The 18,922-nt window shown below is 34.3% G+C and overlaps 1 protein-coding gene across 1 annotated transcript in view; it reads right to left on the minus strand.

The window, feature by feature from the left end:
* LOC134701835 (uncharacterized) overlaps window positions 1–18,922 on the minus strand; it is a gene marked incomplete at its 5' end in the record, with an annotated part of 52,119 nt that overhangs the window by 15,488 nt on the left and 17,709 nt on the right. Inside the window, 22 exons of the mRNA XM_063562953.1 lie at window positions 668–821; window positions 1,544–1,674; window positions 2,046–2,287; window positions 2,812–2,971; window positions 3,289–3,528; window positions 3,905–3,967; window positions 4,199–4,258; window positions 4,395–4,490; window positions 4,706–4,765; window positions 5,000–5,062; window positions 5,294–5,356; window positions 5,588–5,647; window positions 5,882–6,079; window positions 6,697–6,856; window positions 7,474–7,652; window positions 8,118–8,235; window positions 9,640–9,883; window positions 10,480–10,651; window positions 10,934–11,186; window positions 12,288–12,415; window positions 17,789–17,955; window positions 18,500–18,680. Of these exons, the coding sequence (XP_063419023.1) occupies window positions 668–821; window positions 1,544–1,674; window positions 2,046–2,287; window positions 2,812–2,971; window positions 3,289–3,528; window positions 3,905–3,967; window positions 4,199–4,258; window positions 4,395–4,490; window positions 4,706–4,765; window positions 5,000–5,062; window positions 5,294–5,356; window positions 5,588–5,647; window positions 5,882–6,079; window positions 6,697–6,856; window positions 7,474–7,652; window positions 8,118–8,235; window positions 9,640–9,883; window positions 10,480–10,651; window positions 10,934–11,186; window positions 12,288–12,415; window positions 17,789–17,955; window positions 18,500–18,680 (3,192 nt within the window). The remainder of the gene's footprint in view (window positions 1–667; window positions 822–1,543; window positions 1,675–2,045; window positions 2,288–2,811; window positions 2,972–3,288; window positions 3,529–3,904; window positions 3,968–4,198; window positions 4,259–4,394; window positions 4,491–4,705; window positions 4,766–4,999; window positions 5,063–5,293; window positions 5,357–5,587; window positions 5,648–5,881; window positions 6,080–6,696; window positions 6,857–7,473; window positions 7,653–8,117; window positions 8,236–9,639; window positions 9,884–10,479; window positions 10,652–10,933; window positions 11,187–12,287; window positions 12,416–17,788; window positions 17,956–18,499; window positions 18,681–18,922) is intronic.

Raw genomic sequence — 18,922 nt, forward strand, 5'->3', positions numbered from 1 at the left:
CTTTAAACAAAATTGGTATCCGCTATTAGAATATTACTTGTATGAAGTTTACTGTCGAAATAGTTACTTATCTAAAATAATTGTCACAAAGCTGTCTTGTTTCTGACTTTGTTTTCATAAGAATGCCACATCAAGAGAAGATACAGCAAATGAGTGCCAAGGTGGCATTAAACAACAACCAATCAATCTTATACTTTAGTAGCAGAGAAATGGTACATTAGAAAAAACAAGACAACAAAAAATAGAAATTTGTGCAAATCATTTACAACAAGAATGTGTCCCCAGTACATGGATGCCCTATCCACACAATCATTTTCTATGTTCAGTAGACCCTGAAAATGGGGGAAAAAGCTCTAATTTGGCATTAAAATTAGAAAGATCATATCTTAAGGAACACGTGTACTAAGTTTCAAGTTGATTGGACGTCAACTTCATAAATAACTACCTCAACCAAAAAGTTTAACCTGAAATGAGACAGACAGACAGACAGCGCACAGACCAGAAAACATAATGCCCATAAATGGAGCATAAAAAAGATTTCAGATGGCCTTATCATTTAAGTTTTGTAAATGGAGTAAAGCTTTACCTTGTATAGAATACAGACTTGTATATCCGGACATTCGGATGGCCTTATCATTTAAGTATTCTAAATGGAGTAAAACTTTACCTTGTATAGAATACAGACTTGTATACCCGGACACTGTATGACCAGCTAAAATATCATTTGAACCTTGTGATGACCCCATAGAAATGTTGAAGTTCTCTATTGGACTTTCATTGTCTAAGAACCCTGTCCATTTACAATGAATTGGCATTTCCAGCTTAAATAGAAAATAAAACATTACATGAAAGTATTCTTTATAGATGAGTTGATAAATTAATGAATTAAAAAAAATTACATAATAAAACTCATCATTCTCTTTGTTTGTAATGGTATGAAACATCTTTTACCTTTAATTTCTTAAAATCAAAAAAGATAAATTTTCAACAATAACTGATTAGTCTATTCATTTACTTAAATAATAAGAAATCTCTTTTATTCATTGATATATCTCAAACTTTATTCTTATATTTCAAACACAAGAATTTTACATCCTTCTTGTAATTGGATTTAAATGAGTAAGAACGGTACATGTAGTTGACTATTTCCTCTTTTACTGACTTATGTTTAGTTAACAAATTGCATGCATGGTAAAAATACCTTATAACTAATTGTCCACCATTCATACCCATAGCCAGGGGGGGTTCGGGGGGTTCGGACGAACCCCCCCTTGAAAACAAATAAGCACTGTTAAAGTCAATGCTCTGTTCGAATTGTGACTGTTAAAGTTGAGTTTGTGAGTCAAACGAACCCCCCTTTGGAAATTCCTGGTTACGGGCCTGCCATTACTGGACAAAATGAAGGTTCCCATAAAAATTTAGACCTCATGATAGAAAATATATGATGCCACATTGGAAAATTGATTGTTGTATGATGTCAAAAGTTTAAGAGACACAGATTTCCAAACAGTGATAAGGTATATATACACAGTTAAACACTTACACCAACATATTCTGGACACTGTACCACACCAGGCCCTGGAGGTGTTGTGTCTATGATTACTCCACCAGACATACTCTGGCTCACCAAGCCAGCTTTGTTTTCTGCCCATATATTTATAATATTGGGCTTTCCTAAAGAAAAATGTTTAAAATGATAAAACATGAATATAAAGTCCAAGCTGTTGATACACAGACAACTAAATGTGTAAATAAATCAAAGGTCAAAATTTGAACATGATTTCAGTTAACAAAATATATTGTGCATTTTTAGTAAATTACTTACCGTAACAGAAAAACACTTTAACCTAGTAATGTATTGATTTCACATTATAATATCAATTTTTAGTGACTCTCGACGATTTAGAATTTTTTATAGACACCTGGCTAGTGTTGAAGATTGTATTTAGCCCTCTAGATGTCTTTTGAATTTCAATACTGAATTGCTGTCTCATTGATGTATCTCCTTTTATTTCTAATGTAAACCCTTTTAATCTCAAACTAACCTGATAAGTCAGGAGTGACTAAGGCCAGGGGAAGTTCACTAAGGAGTACAGATGAAACATCCACCTCTTTCCTCTGTGAAACATCTTCAGCATAGGGATAAGTTCCTACAGAGTACCAAGCCCTCTCAATACCACTTTCTGTGTCGTTGTAATGCCACATGGCAGACAGGGAATCAGCAGATTTCTGGTAAACAGATCCTCCAGATTGTATATTGTTGTCAGATGATGTCAGTCCTGTCAGTCTAAATATTCAATAAAACATCAGGTATATCAATGTATGGTATATGATGATGAGTAAATTTGATCAATAAATATCTAGACATAAAATAACATTACAACTTGTTAATTCCTAGGATATATCAGCTACATGTAGCAGGACTTTTCTTTCCAGAATTTGGGATGGAGCCTATTTATTCCTTGGAATTAGATAATAGCCAGTTAATTCATCAAAAATTGTGGATTTATTGAATTGTGAAGCAGGAATGGTCACATTATTGTAACTAGAATTTGGGATTTATTTTCTTTAAAATTCTGAAGGAGACACCATTCTACCTCCTTTGGTTTAGTTAAAAGTCATAGTACAGAACGGTTTTATTTCTGAAAACTTTGAGTTTGGTTTCAGTAAAATTTTGTCTTTTATCTTTCTTTTTACATAACTTTGTAGTCTCTATTAAATTATATGTTCAATTTTCTAGATTCATGGTGATGAATAGCTTGACATAATGAATAGACACAAGTAATCAATGAAGAAAACAAAAATAAATACCTGTCAATTACTATTATAGGAGGAGTTATATCGACAGTAAAACCATCAGATGTAGCCTCAATGACATTTCCTGCATTAGTAATACCCCTGATTGTTGTGTAGTATGTTGTCTCTGGTTCTAGAGGGAGAGTTATCTGAGCATACCCTGAACTTGTTACTCCTGAAAATTATCAAATAATCTTAATATGAAAGTTTTCTTGTGTTAATCATGAAAGCTATTTATGAAATAAATCATGCAAGCCATAGATATGATGGATTTTTTTTTCTGTTTTCTGTGAATTTTATTTTATTTCTTTTCTAAACATTTTTCCAACCTAGGAATAAAGGTTCTGTATTTTTTTTTCAATTTCAATTTGAAGAAAGTATGTTATGATATTGCTATACCATCTTATCAATCTGTTTACATTTATAGAGACTGCGCCTATCTTATCTTGATTGACAATATTAGCAGTTACACTGTATTACACCCAATCTTACCATCTCCTTTCACATCCTTCTCTTCATTATGGATGATTCCATGTGGCATGAATGGTTGTACTTCCTCCCCTCCTTGTGTAGTCCCAACAGCCCATTCATAGGCCATTACACCATGGAGGTGGCTCTCAAACCCTGTATACTGTACACTGACTGTGGACATGTCTGACTGGTAGTCAAGGTCGTCACCAATATCTGACATTATTGGAATCTCTGTTCGGTCTGCACCATCAATAACTATACCTATATAATAAATATAATACTAGGTATTGAGAAATGTGTGTGTCTAATTTCATAATGCCTATGGTATGCATTAACCATGAAATTTGCTTGCTATACACATTTTTTTAAATTATTTAAATGAAGTGGACAAGGCCATGAAATGAGTTTTATATGCTCCGGCCAGTGTAGATGAATACCTGTCCCATGATCAAAGGAAGACAACATGATGGGTTTAGATATGATTAGATTTTTGTACCTATTCTAAAATTAAAAGGAGCGAATTAACTAATGTTTATTACCTGGTACATCTTCATCCACTACCATGATCGGTGAAGATATGACGGGATCACTCTCTTGACCTGCTCCAAGGGAGATAACAAATGTTAAGATTACTTACCTGGTTCATCTTCATCCACTACCATGATCGGTGAAGATATGACGGGATCACTCTCTTGACCTGCTCCAAGGGAGATAACAAATGTTAAGATTACTTACCTGGTTCATCTTCATCCACTACCATGATAGGTGAAGATATGACGGGATCACTCTCTTGACCAGCTCCAAGGGAGATAACAAATGTTAAGATTTCTTACCTGGTTCATCTTCATCCACTACCATGATAGGTGAAGATATGACGAGATCACTCTCTTGACCAGCTCCAAGGGAGATAACAAATGTTAAGATTACTTACCTGGTTCATCTTCATCCACTACCATGATAGGTGAAGATATGACGGGATCACTCTCTTGACCTGCTCCAAGGGAGATAACAAATGTTAAGATTTCTTACCTGGTACATCTTCATCCACTACCATGATAGGTGAAGATATGACGGGATCACTCTCTTGACCTGCTCCAAGGGAGATAACAAATGTTAAGATTTCTTACCTGGTTCATCTTCATCCACTACCATGATCGGTGAAGATATGACGGGATCACTCTCTTGACCAGCTCCATTGATAGCCTTCAGACTGACGTAGTACACTGGATAATGATTACTTATCTGGTTCATCTTCATCCACTACCATGATAGGTGACGATATGACGGGATCACTCTCTTGACCTGCTCCAAGGGAGATAACAAATGTTAAGATTTCTTACCTGGTTCATCTTCATCCACTACCATGATAGGAGAAGATATGACGGGATCACTCTCTTGACCTGCTTCAAGGGAGATAACTAATGTTAAGATTACTTACCTGGTTCATCTTCATCCACTACCATGATAGGTGACGATATGATGGGATCACTCTCTTGACCTGCTCCAAGGGAGATAACAAATGTTAAGATTACTTACCTGGTTCATCTTCATCCACTACCATGATAGGAGAAGATATGACGGGATCACTCTCTTGACCAGCTCCAAGGGAGATAACAAATGTTAAGATTACTTACCTGGTTCATCTTCATCCACTACCATGATAGGTGACGATATGACGAGATCACTCTCTTGACCAGCTCCAAGGGAGATAACAAATGTTAAGATTACTTACCTGGTTCATCTTCATCCACTACCATGAGAGGTGAAGATATGACGGGATCACTCTCTTGACCAGCTCCAAGGGAGATAACAAATGTTAAGATTACTTACCTGGTTCATCTTCATCCACTACCATGATAGGTGAAGATATGACGGGATCACTCTCTTGACCTGCTCCAAGGGAGATAACAAATGTTAAGATTACTTACCTGGTTCATCTTCATCCACTACCATGATAGGTGAAGATATGACGGGATCACTCTCTTGACCAGCTCCAAGGGAGATAACAAATGTTAAGATTACTTACCTGGTTCATCTTCATCCACTACCATGATAGGTGAAGATATGACGGGATCACTCTCTTGACCAGCTCCAAGGGAGATAACAAATGTTAAGATTACTTACCTGGTTCATCTTCATCCACTACCATGATAGGTGAAGATATGACGGGATCACTCTCTTGACCAGCTCCAAGGGAGATAACAAATGTTAAGATTTCTTACCTGGTTCATCTTCATCCACTACCATGATAGGTGACGATATGACGGGATCACTCTCTTGACCTGCTCCAAGGGAGATAACAAATGTTAAGATTTCTTACCTGGTTCATCTTCATCCACTACCATGATAGGTGATGATATGACGGGATCACTCTCTTGACCTGCTCCAAGGGAGATAACAAATGTTAAGATTACTTACCTGGTTCATCTTCATCCACTACCATGATAGGTGACGATATGACGGGATCACTCTCTTGACCTGCTCCAAGGGAGATAACAAATGTTAAGATTTCTTACCTGGTTCATCTTCATCCACTACCATGATAGGTGATGATATGACGGGATCACTCTCTTGACCTGCTCCAAGGGAGATAACAAATGTTAAGATTACTTACCTGGTTCATCTTCATCCACTACCATGATAGGTGACGATATGACGGGATCACTCTCTTGACCAGCTCCATTGATAGCCTTCAGACTGACGTAGTACACTGGATAATGAGCTGTCTCATTACTGACAGTCAATGTCAAACCTTTGATGTATATATCTCTATCTGATCCATAATCTTTCCATGAGGAAATGTCAGTTCCTCCTGCAATATACAACAAGAATGAGTCCATAGTACAAGGATGCCCCACTCACACTATAATTTTCCATGTTCAGTGGACTGTGAAATTGGGGTCATAACTTTAACTTGGAATTAAAATTAGAAAGATCATATCATAGGTAACATGTGTACTATAAGTTTCAAGTTGATGTGACTTCAACTTCATCAAAAACTACCTCAACTAAAAAATTTAATCAAAACAGACCAGAAAACATAATGCCCCTCTACTATCGTAGGTTGGGCATAAAAATGATTGATAATTGAATTTCTGTTTATCAACAAGTTTGTACATATTCAATTCATAGTTTTTAAGTCAGATGAATAAGCTTGTCACTTAACCATCTGTTCCATTCCTGATACCAAAACCTATATATATGGTGGGCTATGATTCTTCATTTATTGTACTTTATCAAATGCTTATCAAATATCATTAACACATTTTATTAGACTTACTGTGAAGTCATAAATATCAAGGGTGAAAATGAGTTTTTTTTAAATTGTAATGATCTGAAGCCAAACCTCAACCAACTTATTATTGGCTGCTTTTTAAAAATTTGATGCCACTGGTGTTTTTCTAGAGGCATAACAGTAATAGTACCTACCTTTAGTAGTACCCACAGCCACCTTGTAGCCAACCACACCAGACTGATGATCATCTGCATCCCAAGCGGCTTTAATGCCACTGGTGTCCGCCTGCCACACATAGCCATCAATGTCTTCTTCATGTCCTTCAGATAGTGTTCCAACTTTCAACCAATGGATCTACAAGTACAAATATTCAATTATGTAAAGATTAAATTCTTATAAATGTGTATCAGTAATTTAATTGTCTTTTGTAATACATATGAGGGGGGTAGGAGGGATCCTGATCCCGAAATCCCGGGCTTAAAAATACGAAATCCCAAGGTCCCGAAATTCAAATTCCCATATCCCGAAAGGGTCAATCCCGAAATCCCCCAAAAAACACCCAATCGCGGAGTCCCGATAGAGGTCCTATCCGCCCTCACATATCAATAAATGATGAAGTGTAGAATAGTAAAATTGGGTGCCTCAAGTACATTAGTTGAGTAGTCTACACAGTTGCTATCTAAACATAATAAATTATCACTGCCTCTCTATTATAAATTGTCATCAAAAATCCAATGTCAATACTGTGGATTCATTTATTTTCATGGGTATCAATTTTCGTGGATTGCTGAAAATTTGAATATTTGTGGATATTTGATTTCGTGGTTTTGCCAACCTCTGTATACAAAACCTATTGAAAATATGTTATTCGTTGAACATTTGAATTAGTGGTTCACCTGTGCCAACAAAACCCATGAAAGTTGGTATCAAAAGAATAATAATGAATCCACAGTATGTTCCTGTTTACTTACTATAGGGGGTTCATGGTCTATCACCACCCCACTGGTATCAAAGGCTGCTACAAATCCTGCTTTGTTAACAGCCCCCACCCTGATACTGTACAATCCTCCCTGGTGCAGCGACAGGCCTGTGTGTGTATATTTAGCTCTGTGTATATCATCTTTTACTTCTAACCATGCTCCATGTTTGTCTGAAATAAGACAAAAGGTTGTTTACAAAATTATAGGATACATCCCTCTCTACCGAAGTTGAAAGATTATTGAACATTCCCACTTATCTTTTAACAAATCTGTTAATAATCTGTTTCTCCTTTTTCATTCAAATATGTATTATACAAAATAGCATCTACTGAATAATGTTCATCAAAACTGACTCAATTTTACCATTCTTAATTTAATACTTATTTGACTAAAATGTATAAACAGGGATTCATCTATTTTCGTGGATTCAAATTTTTGTTGACACAGGATTTTTTTTTATGTTTGTTGATATTTGATTTCATGGTTTTGTCAAAATTTGTACTTCGTTGGATGTTTGAATTTACTTCAGCAATGAATTCCACAAAAATTGGTATCCAACAAATAATAATGAATCACCAGTATACTTTAAGTACATTAAAAGGCATTTAAAATAATAATATAATATCAATCCTTACTAGGTACAATCTGTGTGGTGATTCCCTGATGTCTCTCATATATTTGGAATTTATAATGGTCTAGTCCAGACTCCTCATCCACAAACTTGAAGTTGGTTGACAACGTGGTATTCCCTGACTACAATATACCATTGAATTGTTCTAAACATAAATTGGTTAAAAAGTAAAGAGCTATAGTAATTCTAATGAATAATTTCACATTGACTTTTAAAAAAAAAAAATTATCTAAAAAGTAAAAAGTAAAAAAAATACCGAACTCCAAGAAAATTCAAAATTTGAAAGTCATTTTTCAAATGGCAAAATCAAAAGCTCAAACTGATCAAACTAATGGATAACAACGATAACAACGAATGGATAACAACTGTCATATTCCTGACTTGTAAAGGCATATTTTATGTAGAAAATGGTAGATTAAACCATGTTTTATAGCTAGCTAAACCTCCCACTTGTATGACAGTCACATAAAATACCATTATATTGATGATGTGTTTACAAAAAAAAAAAGACATAATAGGTAAAAATGTCAAAAATATACTGTGAAAGTACTTTAATTCGTGGGTATCAATTTTCGTGGTTTGATCTATATTTACATGTTCGTGGGTTTTTAAATTCGTGGATTTTAGTTTTCTAAAAAAAATATAATAATTGAAAAATTAAAGCCTTTAGAAACGAAGGTTACTAATAGTCTGAATGGAAGGAAATTGCAAAGTAAACATTGACCCCTGTAAATCGTAGTGATAACACTAATTAACCCATGATAAAGTGATCAACAGATTAAAGACCGTCAAAGGTGTTAATTAGGCCATAAACATGTCACTTAAAGAAAACAGTAACAAATGCATTCAAAATATCTTGAATTGTCAAATAAGTCTTATCAAAATTAAGCCAACATTAAATTATTATTTCCCATATGTACGATAATTGAGGATATAAAATTAACACTTTATCATACCAGCATATCAATACCAGAAATCTGACTTTCATCGATCAAAAACATTTATTATGAGAATTAAAAGATGACTGGTTTAGGTTATTAGAAATTAAATGGGTATAATCCTGCATGCAGTTGTAGTTCTGTGACTGCTATTAAAGTATTCTCAGATTTGGCATTATTCAAAATGTTCTCTAGATCATAAAAGTAGTCAAAGTTACCGACGGGGATCACTCCATGTCTCAATTGGACAATGGTTGTTTTATTTCGTTGGACACTTAAATTTGTGGATAAAGTCATCCACGAAAACCACGAAAATTGGTACCCCACAAATAAAAGTACTTTCACAGTAATATAAATGTGTTCCAAGAGACATGCAAAGTGTAGTATAGGAGGGAACTGCGGCCAATTTGAAATACCCCTATTTCATTTTTGTTTACTAAATCAGTAAAAGAAAGAGTGGGGAGCAGCTGTGGTTTTACATATTTTAAAATAAATAAAAGTGAAACTCTGAAATCACAAAAGAGAGGAAAAAGGAGGACACAAGTCTTGCATGACAATGGAACTATCGTATCAGATTGGATTCAGTACCTGAAATTCTATATCCTTTCCTGGTTCCAGACCATCTCCCAGACTTATCAAGGTTGGAGGTGTCAGATCTACCACAAACCCATTTGTAGTATTCACAATAGTATTCAATGCTCCATTTGTTGTCCTAAGGTTGACCTTGACTTTATCCTTATGTTGAAGGTGAAAGTTCAACCATTTGACACTTCTTGTAGTATTGGAATATGGAACCCAGTCTCTGATAACACTGTAGTCATTGGTCTGATTCCTGGATAAACGGTAAAGTAACATTTATAAAAACATGTATGGGTAAGGTTATTGTAAAATACAAACATATCTTTATATTATTTCATGTGGGTCTCATTGGGGTCTAAGCGTGACACAGGATTGCTGATTTTTTGTAAGCGTGACACGTGAAAGTCAAATTATGTGTTGTGAAAACGGAAAATGAAGTCTGCCGGGTCCCGGGAAATGACAAAAAAAAAATGAGAATTGCTTACGTACATAGTGTAAGCAGGATACAGGAATCTGACAAAACAGTAAGTGGGATCCAGGATGGGAACCCCCCAATGAGACCCCCTTTCATGCATGTATATTTTGAAGAAAAAAGTCACTATAGTGATAATTTGGATATTAATATATGTTTGATTGTATTAGAAATAAATCTATCCCATTTTAGTTTGAGATAAAAATTTGAAAATACACCTATCAGAATCAATGATTGCCTCTGGTGGTCATACTGTTCATCCAATGGGTAAACAACAGAAAAGTAAATTATTCCTTATTGGCATTCTCTCAAAAAAAATACAGAAGTTATTTTATATAAACATGAAATAAGAAGGTTTTTGATAATGATCTACATACGGAGCTCTCTCGACTTGTACTTCATACTGTTTGATGGTAGATTCTGGATCATAGTAGTTTCTCCATTGTACCTCAACCTTGGCCGGACTTGGAGAAAACTCAATATCTTTAAAGCCAGTAACATTACCATCAATAACCTGTCCTGGAACTGGCTTTGACAAATCTACTGTCACTATAAATAAATTGTTCAGTTCATATAAATCAACAGCAAAACATTTGGAAATATACACTTGGCAACTCATAGTATTTTGTAATTTCACCAACTTATTGTAATGAAAGGCTCTATAGAACTGGAAAGTATCATAAAATTGTATGTAAAACATCCACACGATTTAATCCTAAATACATATTTAATTATAATTTTTCTCTAGACAACTCATATTACATTTAAAGATAATTTTCTTTACAATAAATCTAAATGGTTGATGATTCCTTCCCTTGTTCCACAACTAACCTCCATTTGATATTCCCACACAGTTCCTCTGTCTAATGGCTCCATTGTAAGCCCACACTGTGGTGTAATAAGTCTTTCCATGTTCTAGATATTGACCTGTAGACAATGGTACACATGCTTCATGTGTTTTCCTGTTGTACTGAGTCAGGTTGGCAATGTCAGTAATATTTATGTCTGGTAATGAGCCTGCACTGACCATGTAGAAGGCAATACCCGACTCAGGGTCATAGAAGTGTAACCAGTTAGCACACAGCTGAAAAAATATTTTTTAAACTAGATACCCCGAAGATAATTGTGGCCAAGTTTGGATTAATTTGGACCAGTAGTATCAGAGGAGAAATTTTGTAAAAGATTACTAAGATTTACGAAAAATGGTTAAAAATTGACTATAAAGGGCAATAACTCCAAAAGGGACCAACTAACCATTTCGGTCATGTTGACTTATTTGTTAATCTTACTTTGTAGAACATTATTGCAGTTTACGCGTTATCTCTATGATGAACAATTTTATCCATTGTCAGATTTGCTTAAAATGCTTTGGTTTTTTAGTTATAATCCAAAAACTGCATTTTACCCCTATGTTCTCTTTTCAACCGTGGCGGCCATCTTGGTTGGATGGTCGGGTCAAGACACATTTTTTTATTTAGATATCCCAAAGATGATTGTAGCCAAGTGTGGATTAATTTAGCCCTGTAGTTTCAGAGGAGATGATTTTTGTAAAAGATTACTAAGATTTACGAAAAATGGTTAAAAATTGACTATAAAGGGCAATAACTCCTAAAGGGGTCAACTGACCATTTCGATAATGTTGACTTATTTGTAAACCTTACTTTGCCGAACATTATTGCTGTATACAGTTTATCTCTATCTATAATAATATTCAAGATAATAACCAAAAACAGTAAAATTTCCTTAAAATTACCAATTTAGGGGCAGCAACCAAACACCGAGTTGTCTGATTAATCTGAAAATTTCAGGGCATATAGATCTTGACCTGATAAACAATTTTACTTATTGTCAGATTTGCTCTAAATGTTTTGGTTTTTGAGTTACTAGTATAAGCCAAAAACTGCATTTATCCCTATGTTCTATTTTTAGCCATGACGGCCATCTTGGTTGGTTGGCCGGGTCAAAGGACACATTTTTTAAACTAGATACATCAATGAAGATTGTGGCCAAGTTTGCTTTAATTTGGCGCAGTAGTTTCAGAGAAGATTTTTGTAAAAGTTAACGACGACGGACGACGACGCCTTTTAGGCAAGGTGAGCTAACAAAAGGGGTAGTTCTTTGTCAGAAAATGTTTTCCCACAATCAAAAGATATGGTATACACCTAACTATCATAGTTACACTTACAGTATCCCAGTTTTTGGTGTAGAGTAAGTCTGTACCATACAGTGGTCCATCATTTACTGTACCAGGTTCTGGAGGGGTCTTGTCTATAATAATGGCCTGATCAGCTACACCTATAGTCCTTAAATCAACTACAAAGAGAAAAGACAAATGCATTTTTAATTTTGTAATCATTGGTAGGGTCCAACAACAATAATATTGTGATACAAACTGTCAAACAAGAGGAAAGTTTCATGTGTAAAAGAAAGCGACTTAACCCTTTCCTCCATTGAATTTTTTTTCTTGCATACTTGATTCGCATAGGATTTTTTTAATAAAATGCTGAACATATGCTTTAAAGTATTAAGGCATTGCGAAAAACAACTATTTCATCAAATAAAGGACAAGGTATGATAAGGGCTATTTTTGGCCCCCTCTCCGAATAAGTTTAAATTGATATCAATGATGGTCTTAGTGTAGACACTTGAAAAAATAATGATTTTATTGTGTTCCGGTGAAAGGAAGGTTGCCTAGCAACGGTTTTTATGAAGAATGAAAATTATCACATATTAATTGCTTTATCAGTAAAAAATTTAATATTTGCAAATGATATTGTTTGTACAAGAAGAACTTGAAGTCACAAATGAAAATACCCTTTGATTTTGTTTATTATATGCTTAAAAACAACCTTGACAACAGAAATGTTGCCTAGCAACGGTTAAAAAATTGGTGCTTGACCCTCTTAAGTATGAATTAAGCTGTTGTTTGAAGATTTTTTTTTCATTTGGTGTTTCATCCAATATTTTTTCATATACATCTTTTTTTTTAATTCTTTACAAAGGTTACAAAAATTAGTTGGACCTTGAGATCAACGGTAAATGATATTGAAATTGAGAATAGAAATGGAGAATGTATCCGGTACCACGATTTCCCGAGAACTACGAGAACTACGAGAACAACATAATATCCCGAAAACAAGATTATGTATCCCGAGAACAAGATTTTTAATTGTGTTATAGGTGTTTTTATTGTGTTTTTACTACTTTTTACAATAATAAAGAATACTAATAAGAGATAATACTTGTTTTTATTCAATAAAAATGCAATTTTAGGTCAAAAATTCGATTTCTATGTCTTGTATGCAAAATCCTTGTTGAACACAATATGGCGGACATTCTTAAGGTAGACAACTTAAGAAAATCAAAGTATTAGAAGATCTTAGAAGAACTGACAGAAAAGAAAAGTATCAAATGTAATGAAAGAATAGATTTTATTAAAAAAAATGTTAAAAATTCATATAAAAACTGACAAAATATAACGTCCGCCATATTGTTTTAAGGAATAATGAATTTGCCTCATACAAATCTATTTTCTGAAGATTGCGTGTACTTTTATTAATTATGAACGCCATAAACCTTAATCATTGTATGCTGTTACACTTATTTAAGCAAAAAACACATATAACACCATAAAAAATCTTGTTCTCGGGATATATAATCTTGTTTTCGGGATATTATATTGTTCTCGTAGTTCTCGGGAAATCGTGGTACCCGAATGTATCAAAGAGACATCAACCCGACCAAAGAAAAAACAACAGCAGAAGGTCACCAACAGGTCTTCAATGTAACGAGAAATTCCCGCACCCGGAGGCGTCCTTCAGCTGGCCCCTAAACAAATATGTACTAGTTCAGTGATGATGAACGCCATACTAATTTCCAAATTGTACACAAGAAACTAAAATTATAAAAAATACAAGACTAACAAAGACCAGAGGCTCCTGATTTGGGACATGCGCTAAAATGCGGCGGGGTTTAACATGTTTACAAGACCTCAACCCTCCCCCTATACCTCGAGCCAATGTTGAAAAGTAAACGCATAACAATACGTACATTTAAAATTCAATTCAAGAGAAGTTTGAGTCTGATGTCAGAAGATGTAACCAAAGAAAATAATCAAAATTAGACTGTTATGATATCTGAGTCATGGCTATACACTGTATGCCAAATATCACAAGTCAATGTATAAAAACTAAATAAGTGTAGACCGGAACAAGTGTGTATGAGAATAAAATTCCAAAAAAGAAGAAAAAAATAATATGTTTAACATAATTAATCCATTCTTTGTATTTGAAGCCAGGGAAAATTGACAAAGACAAGTGAAAACTGAGTACAGAATAAACTGTTTTCTTTCACGATGAAATGGACTATGGTTTGAATGGTTTTACAGTAGTAATTTTGATGCCCTTTATAGCTTGTTGTTTGGTGTGAGCCAAGGCCCCGTGTTAAAGGCCGTACATTGATCTATAATGGTTTAATTGTATAAATTGTTATTTGGATGGAGAGTTGTATCATTGACACTCACATCACATCTTCCTATAACTATGGAACATTTTTGTTATCTGTAATTATGGTGTGAATACTGGCAATGACGGAAAATGGTTTCACTTTCCTGTCAGTGTCAAATGATTTGTGAAATATCATGTAAAATGCATGTATGTGATTAATTTGCATTTTGTATTTTTTCGTTTTGTTTTTGTGTTTTTGTAATTTGTTTATCAAAATGAACTACAGTTTTAATTGGACATGAAAGTTACTTATAAGAGAATACTAGTATAAGTTCGGGTTAGGGTGAAGGTTGTCGCCTGTTTAAACGTTTACACATGCTGGGTTTGTTTGCAACTAGAAAGGAACCTGTTCAGTGGTTGTTGTGGTTCATACGTGTTCCTCGTTTCTAGGTTTTTTTTATATAAAGATTAAACCGTTGATTTTCCTGTTTGAATTGCTACATGAGCCACTTGTGTGTACTTGATAGCTTGCAGGTTGGTGTAAGCCAAAGCTCTGTGTTAAAGGTCGTACTTTGACCTATAATTGTTTACTTTTTACATGTTGTGTCCTGAAAGGAGAGTAGTATCATTGGCACTGATACCACATCTTCTTATTTTTATAAATGTGGCAAAAGTTATTTCTTTTGGGTGGATGTGTATGTTTAAGCGCGGATTCATATAAGATGGATTCTTACAGTATGCACCCTTTTATTCATTCATTGTACAATTTTATAAATACATGTATAATAAATGAATTAAAACGCCTGATATCGTGGGTTCTGACACCGGCCTGGTCAAACTTAAGACTTAAAAATTGGTATTTGCTGATTTCCGTCAATCAATTGGCATTAAGGGGTAAGAACAAAAACTAGTTGGATCGGAGTGTCAAGTTAGGGTAATATGTTTCAACGGACTGTAACCTTTTAAGCTATAGCACACTAAAAATTAATGAAACAAACAACCCATTCAGCAACATGATGTCCAAAAGTGAGCACTTTGTGTAAACATGAATTATTATTGAAATAGTAACTTTTATGAATTAACTGTTAACAGAACTTTATATTGTTTGCAAAAACTGCGGATAATATATTCAGGAATATATAACCTCTATTCACACAAAAAAATCGGAATTTTGAGCCTTTTTATATGGTCCTTTGACATTTTTTTATTCGACCGTCACTGATGAGTCTTTTGTACGCGAAACACATGTCTTACAAGCAAGATATTTTAATTATGATGCGTTTTTATTCCTTTCATATTCAATACTTGTTTTATTTTCTTCGACGTGTAAATATCTGATTAAAAAATAAAAGAAGCTTTTATTCTTTTGAATATGTTTAAATTCATAATACATGAAGTGCTGTTATTTTAGAAGATATATGATTGATTGAATGTTGTTTTCTGACCGTCCAGTGACAAATACTTTATGTATGCAAATTTTAACGGAAAGATATGAAGAGAATGATTTGCAAACAAGAAATACGAAGTAGCGCCAAGTTGTCGTCAAGACAGAACAACGGGAAGGCGGGTGACAATTACAAATGATAAGTCCAATAAATTCAACGCCATGACCAAAAAAAATAACTCAAGATACATAATTTAGATCATAAAAGTGTTGGATAGTTTTGTTTAATTTTGATTATTGTTACACTTACACAATTAACTAATTAAAATGGTCACATGGTGACTTCTTATGTGAGGGGGAGGACAGGGGATACCCTTCTCCCTTCTCCCACCCCTCATCTCCTTTCTCCTACCAGGCCTCTTCTCCTTTCTCATACCCCTCTTCTCCTTATCTTATTTTTTTTAATTTACCGAAAAAAAGAGAGATATTTTATTTTTTCATATTTTATTTTGTTCTCCAACTTTTCTCCTTTCTCCCAGCCTTCCTCTCGTTTCTCTTACCCCCTTTCTCCTTTCTCCTACCCCTTTCTCACTGTCTCCCTTACCCCTGTCCTCTCCCTCTTATGTGATATGAATTACAGTGTATGTTATTATTCACAGTTGTGTAGTTTATTTTCGCCATCTGTATTTTTATTAAATGATTGTCTAAAATGTTAACTTGGCATGCCATACTTGGTAGAAATGCGGACGTGAAAGAAAGCACTTTTCACAAAAGTGTCAACAGAGATTAAAACATTCCAGGGCGACGATTTCGTCAATTATGAAACAAAATACGTATATGTGCACTTTTTGAGTATGAACCAGTTATTATATTCATTCACAATTACGTTCCCAGTATTTCTCTGAAGTTTATCACAGTTCCGTTTATTTTTGGGTCAAATTTCGACGGTCTGCTAAAATGTCACTTTAAATTCAAGAATAATGAGTAAAGGAATATCCTGTTTTCCTGTCTCAAATATATGTTTATTTTTCGTCCTAAAGAAACTATGCTATTATTATAGCGTAGCAGGAATACTTTTCCGTCGTCAGATCTAGTAGATACCGGAAATCATCTCCGGTCCGCAGTTCGGTTAAAAATTTCGATGATTCAATGAAAACAACGACGATTTTTTGTCACTTTTTTGAATTTTTAACTATGAGCGTACTTACGACCGACTTAAATATTTGAACTACATCAACATTAATATTCAAGGAATGTCTGGTATAAATATGATCGTGGGTCGTAGGTACGCTCATAGTTTAAAATGCAGAAAAAGGTTTGGAAACTGCCATTTTTCTGCCCTTTCCGCAAATCTTGAGGTCTTTACAGCAACAGAGCATGAATAATATCAACGGAAGTTGAAAAATCAATTGATGTTAACAAAAATATAGGTTTTAAACTTTAAGAATAATGTATTATAATTAATGGCAAGTCACTTTTAAATTGAACGAAATTAGGGGGCCGTTCTCTAATGCTTATCGTACCTTGTCCTTTAAGTCAGATATTCCTATGATATTTCTTTTCAAATTGGATACAAATTTTATAAAGTCAACTGCAGACACTTTGTAGTCAAAGTGTTTCAACTGAGGTACTACACAGGCGTCAAAAGGCGTCATTATGGAGTAAGGGAGTGGCGTCAAAAGGCGTCATTATGGAGGAAAGGGTTAACAAAATCTGGACTTTGACAGTAAAATTCAAAACAATAGTATGAAGGGATCTTCCATCATGAACTGGTATGATACAAAAGTTTCTTTTCCGTTATAAGAATTCAGGAGTACAAATTGAAATTGTTAAACTGTTTTATTCATATTAACCTACCTCTATTCACTGCCTTGATTTTAATCCAGATTGGTATCCCATTTGACAACCTTTTTGTGTATGAAATGTTTGGGTTAAAGGTTAGTCTTGTCCATTCCATCTCATCACAATCACGTGTGGTGTGTCCAAAACATAAATCATTGGACTCTAGTCCAGAATCTGGATCACTGAAAATAAACCAAAAGGCAAATTATCTTACTTATCAAATCAGGAAAGGTTAAGGGGAACAACAATCAGGTCATCTATTTGACAAAAATATGAAAACTGTTTTAAAATCTTCTTTGAATATAATGTAAAATTTAACTTTTTAAATGATTTAGAGAATTAGTTATTGCAATGACACCTGTCTGTAGCCAAACACTGAATGTCGCCCTCATGAATTTATTGTGTACCTGAAATCTCCTTTTATTCATCTTCAAGACTTATTCTCCATTTCTATTTTACAATACCCCATTTAGAATCTGTTCATTTCAAAACAACTTATAGATAAGAGTTCTGTAATTTCCTGATTCAATGCTATGGCTACATACCACTATGGCCAAGAATTGTCCATACTTTACTTACCTGGAATTGTGTTTTGCTGTCAGTTCTAATGTATCCTCATCATAGTTGATATCAAATATTTCCCACACAAATGGAGGAGAATTGTCCACTATATATGGTGTGGTATGACAAACAGTTGTTGATAATGGCCCTCCATACTTTACTTACCTTGAATTGTGTTTTGCTGTCAGTTCTAATGTATCCTCATCATAGTTGATATCAAATATTTCCCACACAAATGGAGGAGAATTGTCCACTATATATGGTGTGGTATGACAAACAGTTGTTGATAATGGCCCTCCATACTTTACTTCATTCAAAGCCCTCACTGTGATAAAGTATGTTCCATCTGAAAACACATATGTTTAATTTCAAATTACCATAGTTAAAGACCATTTAACTCATACTTGATTGACAGATTGATTAGTATTTAAAGTCCCTTGTAACACTATTTTGCTATTTTATGGAAGTCAGTTTTTGGGGTGAAGGAGGCCAGAGTGCCTATAGGCAACCGTTAACTTTTTGTAAGAAAAGAATCCTACTTGAGATATCAGGAGGGATATCATAAAATACAAACTATAGTGTCAATTA

Source organism: Mytilus trossulus, unplaced genomic scaffold (genome assembly GCF_036588685.1).
Source record: "Mytilus trossulus isolate FHL-02 unplaced genomic scaffold, PNRI_Mtr1.1.1.hap1 h1tg000343l___fragment_2___debris__unscaffolded, whole genome shotgun sequence".
Classification (NCBI taxonomy): domain Eukaryota; kingdom Metazoa; phylum Mollusca; class Bivalvia; order Mytilida; family Mytilidae; genus Mytilus; species Mytilus trossulus.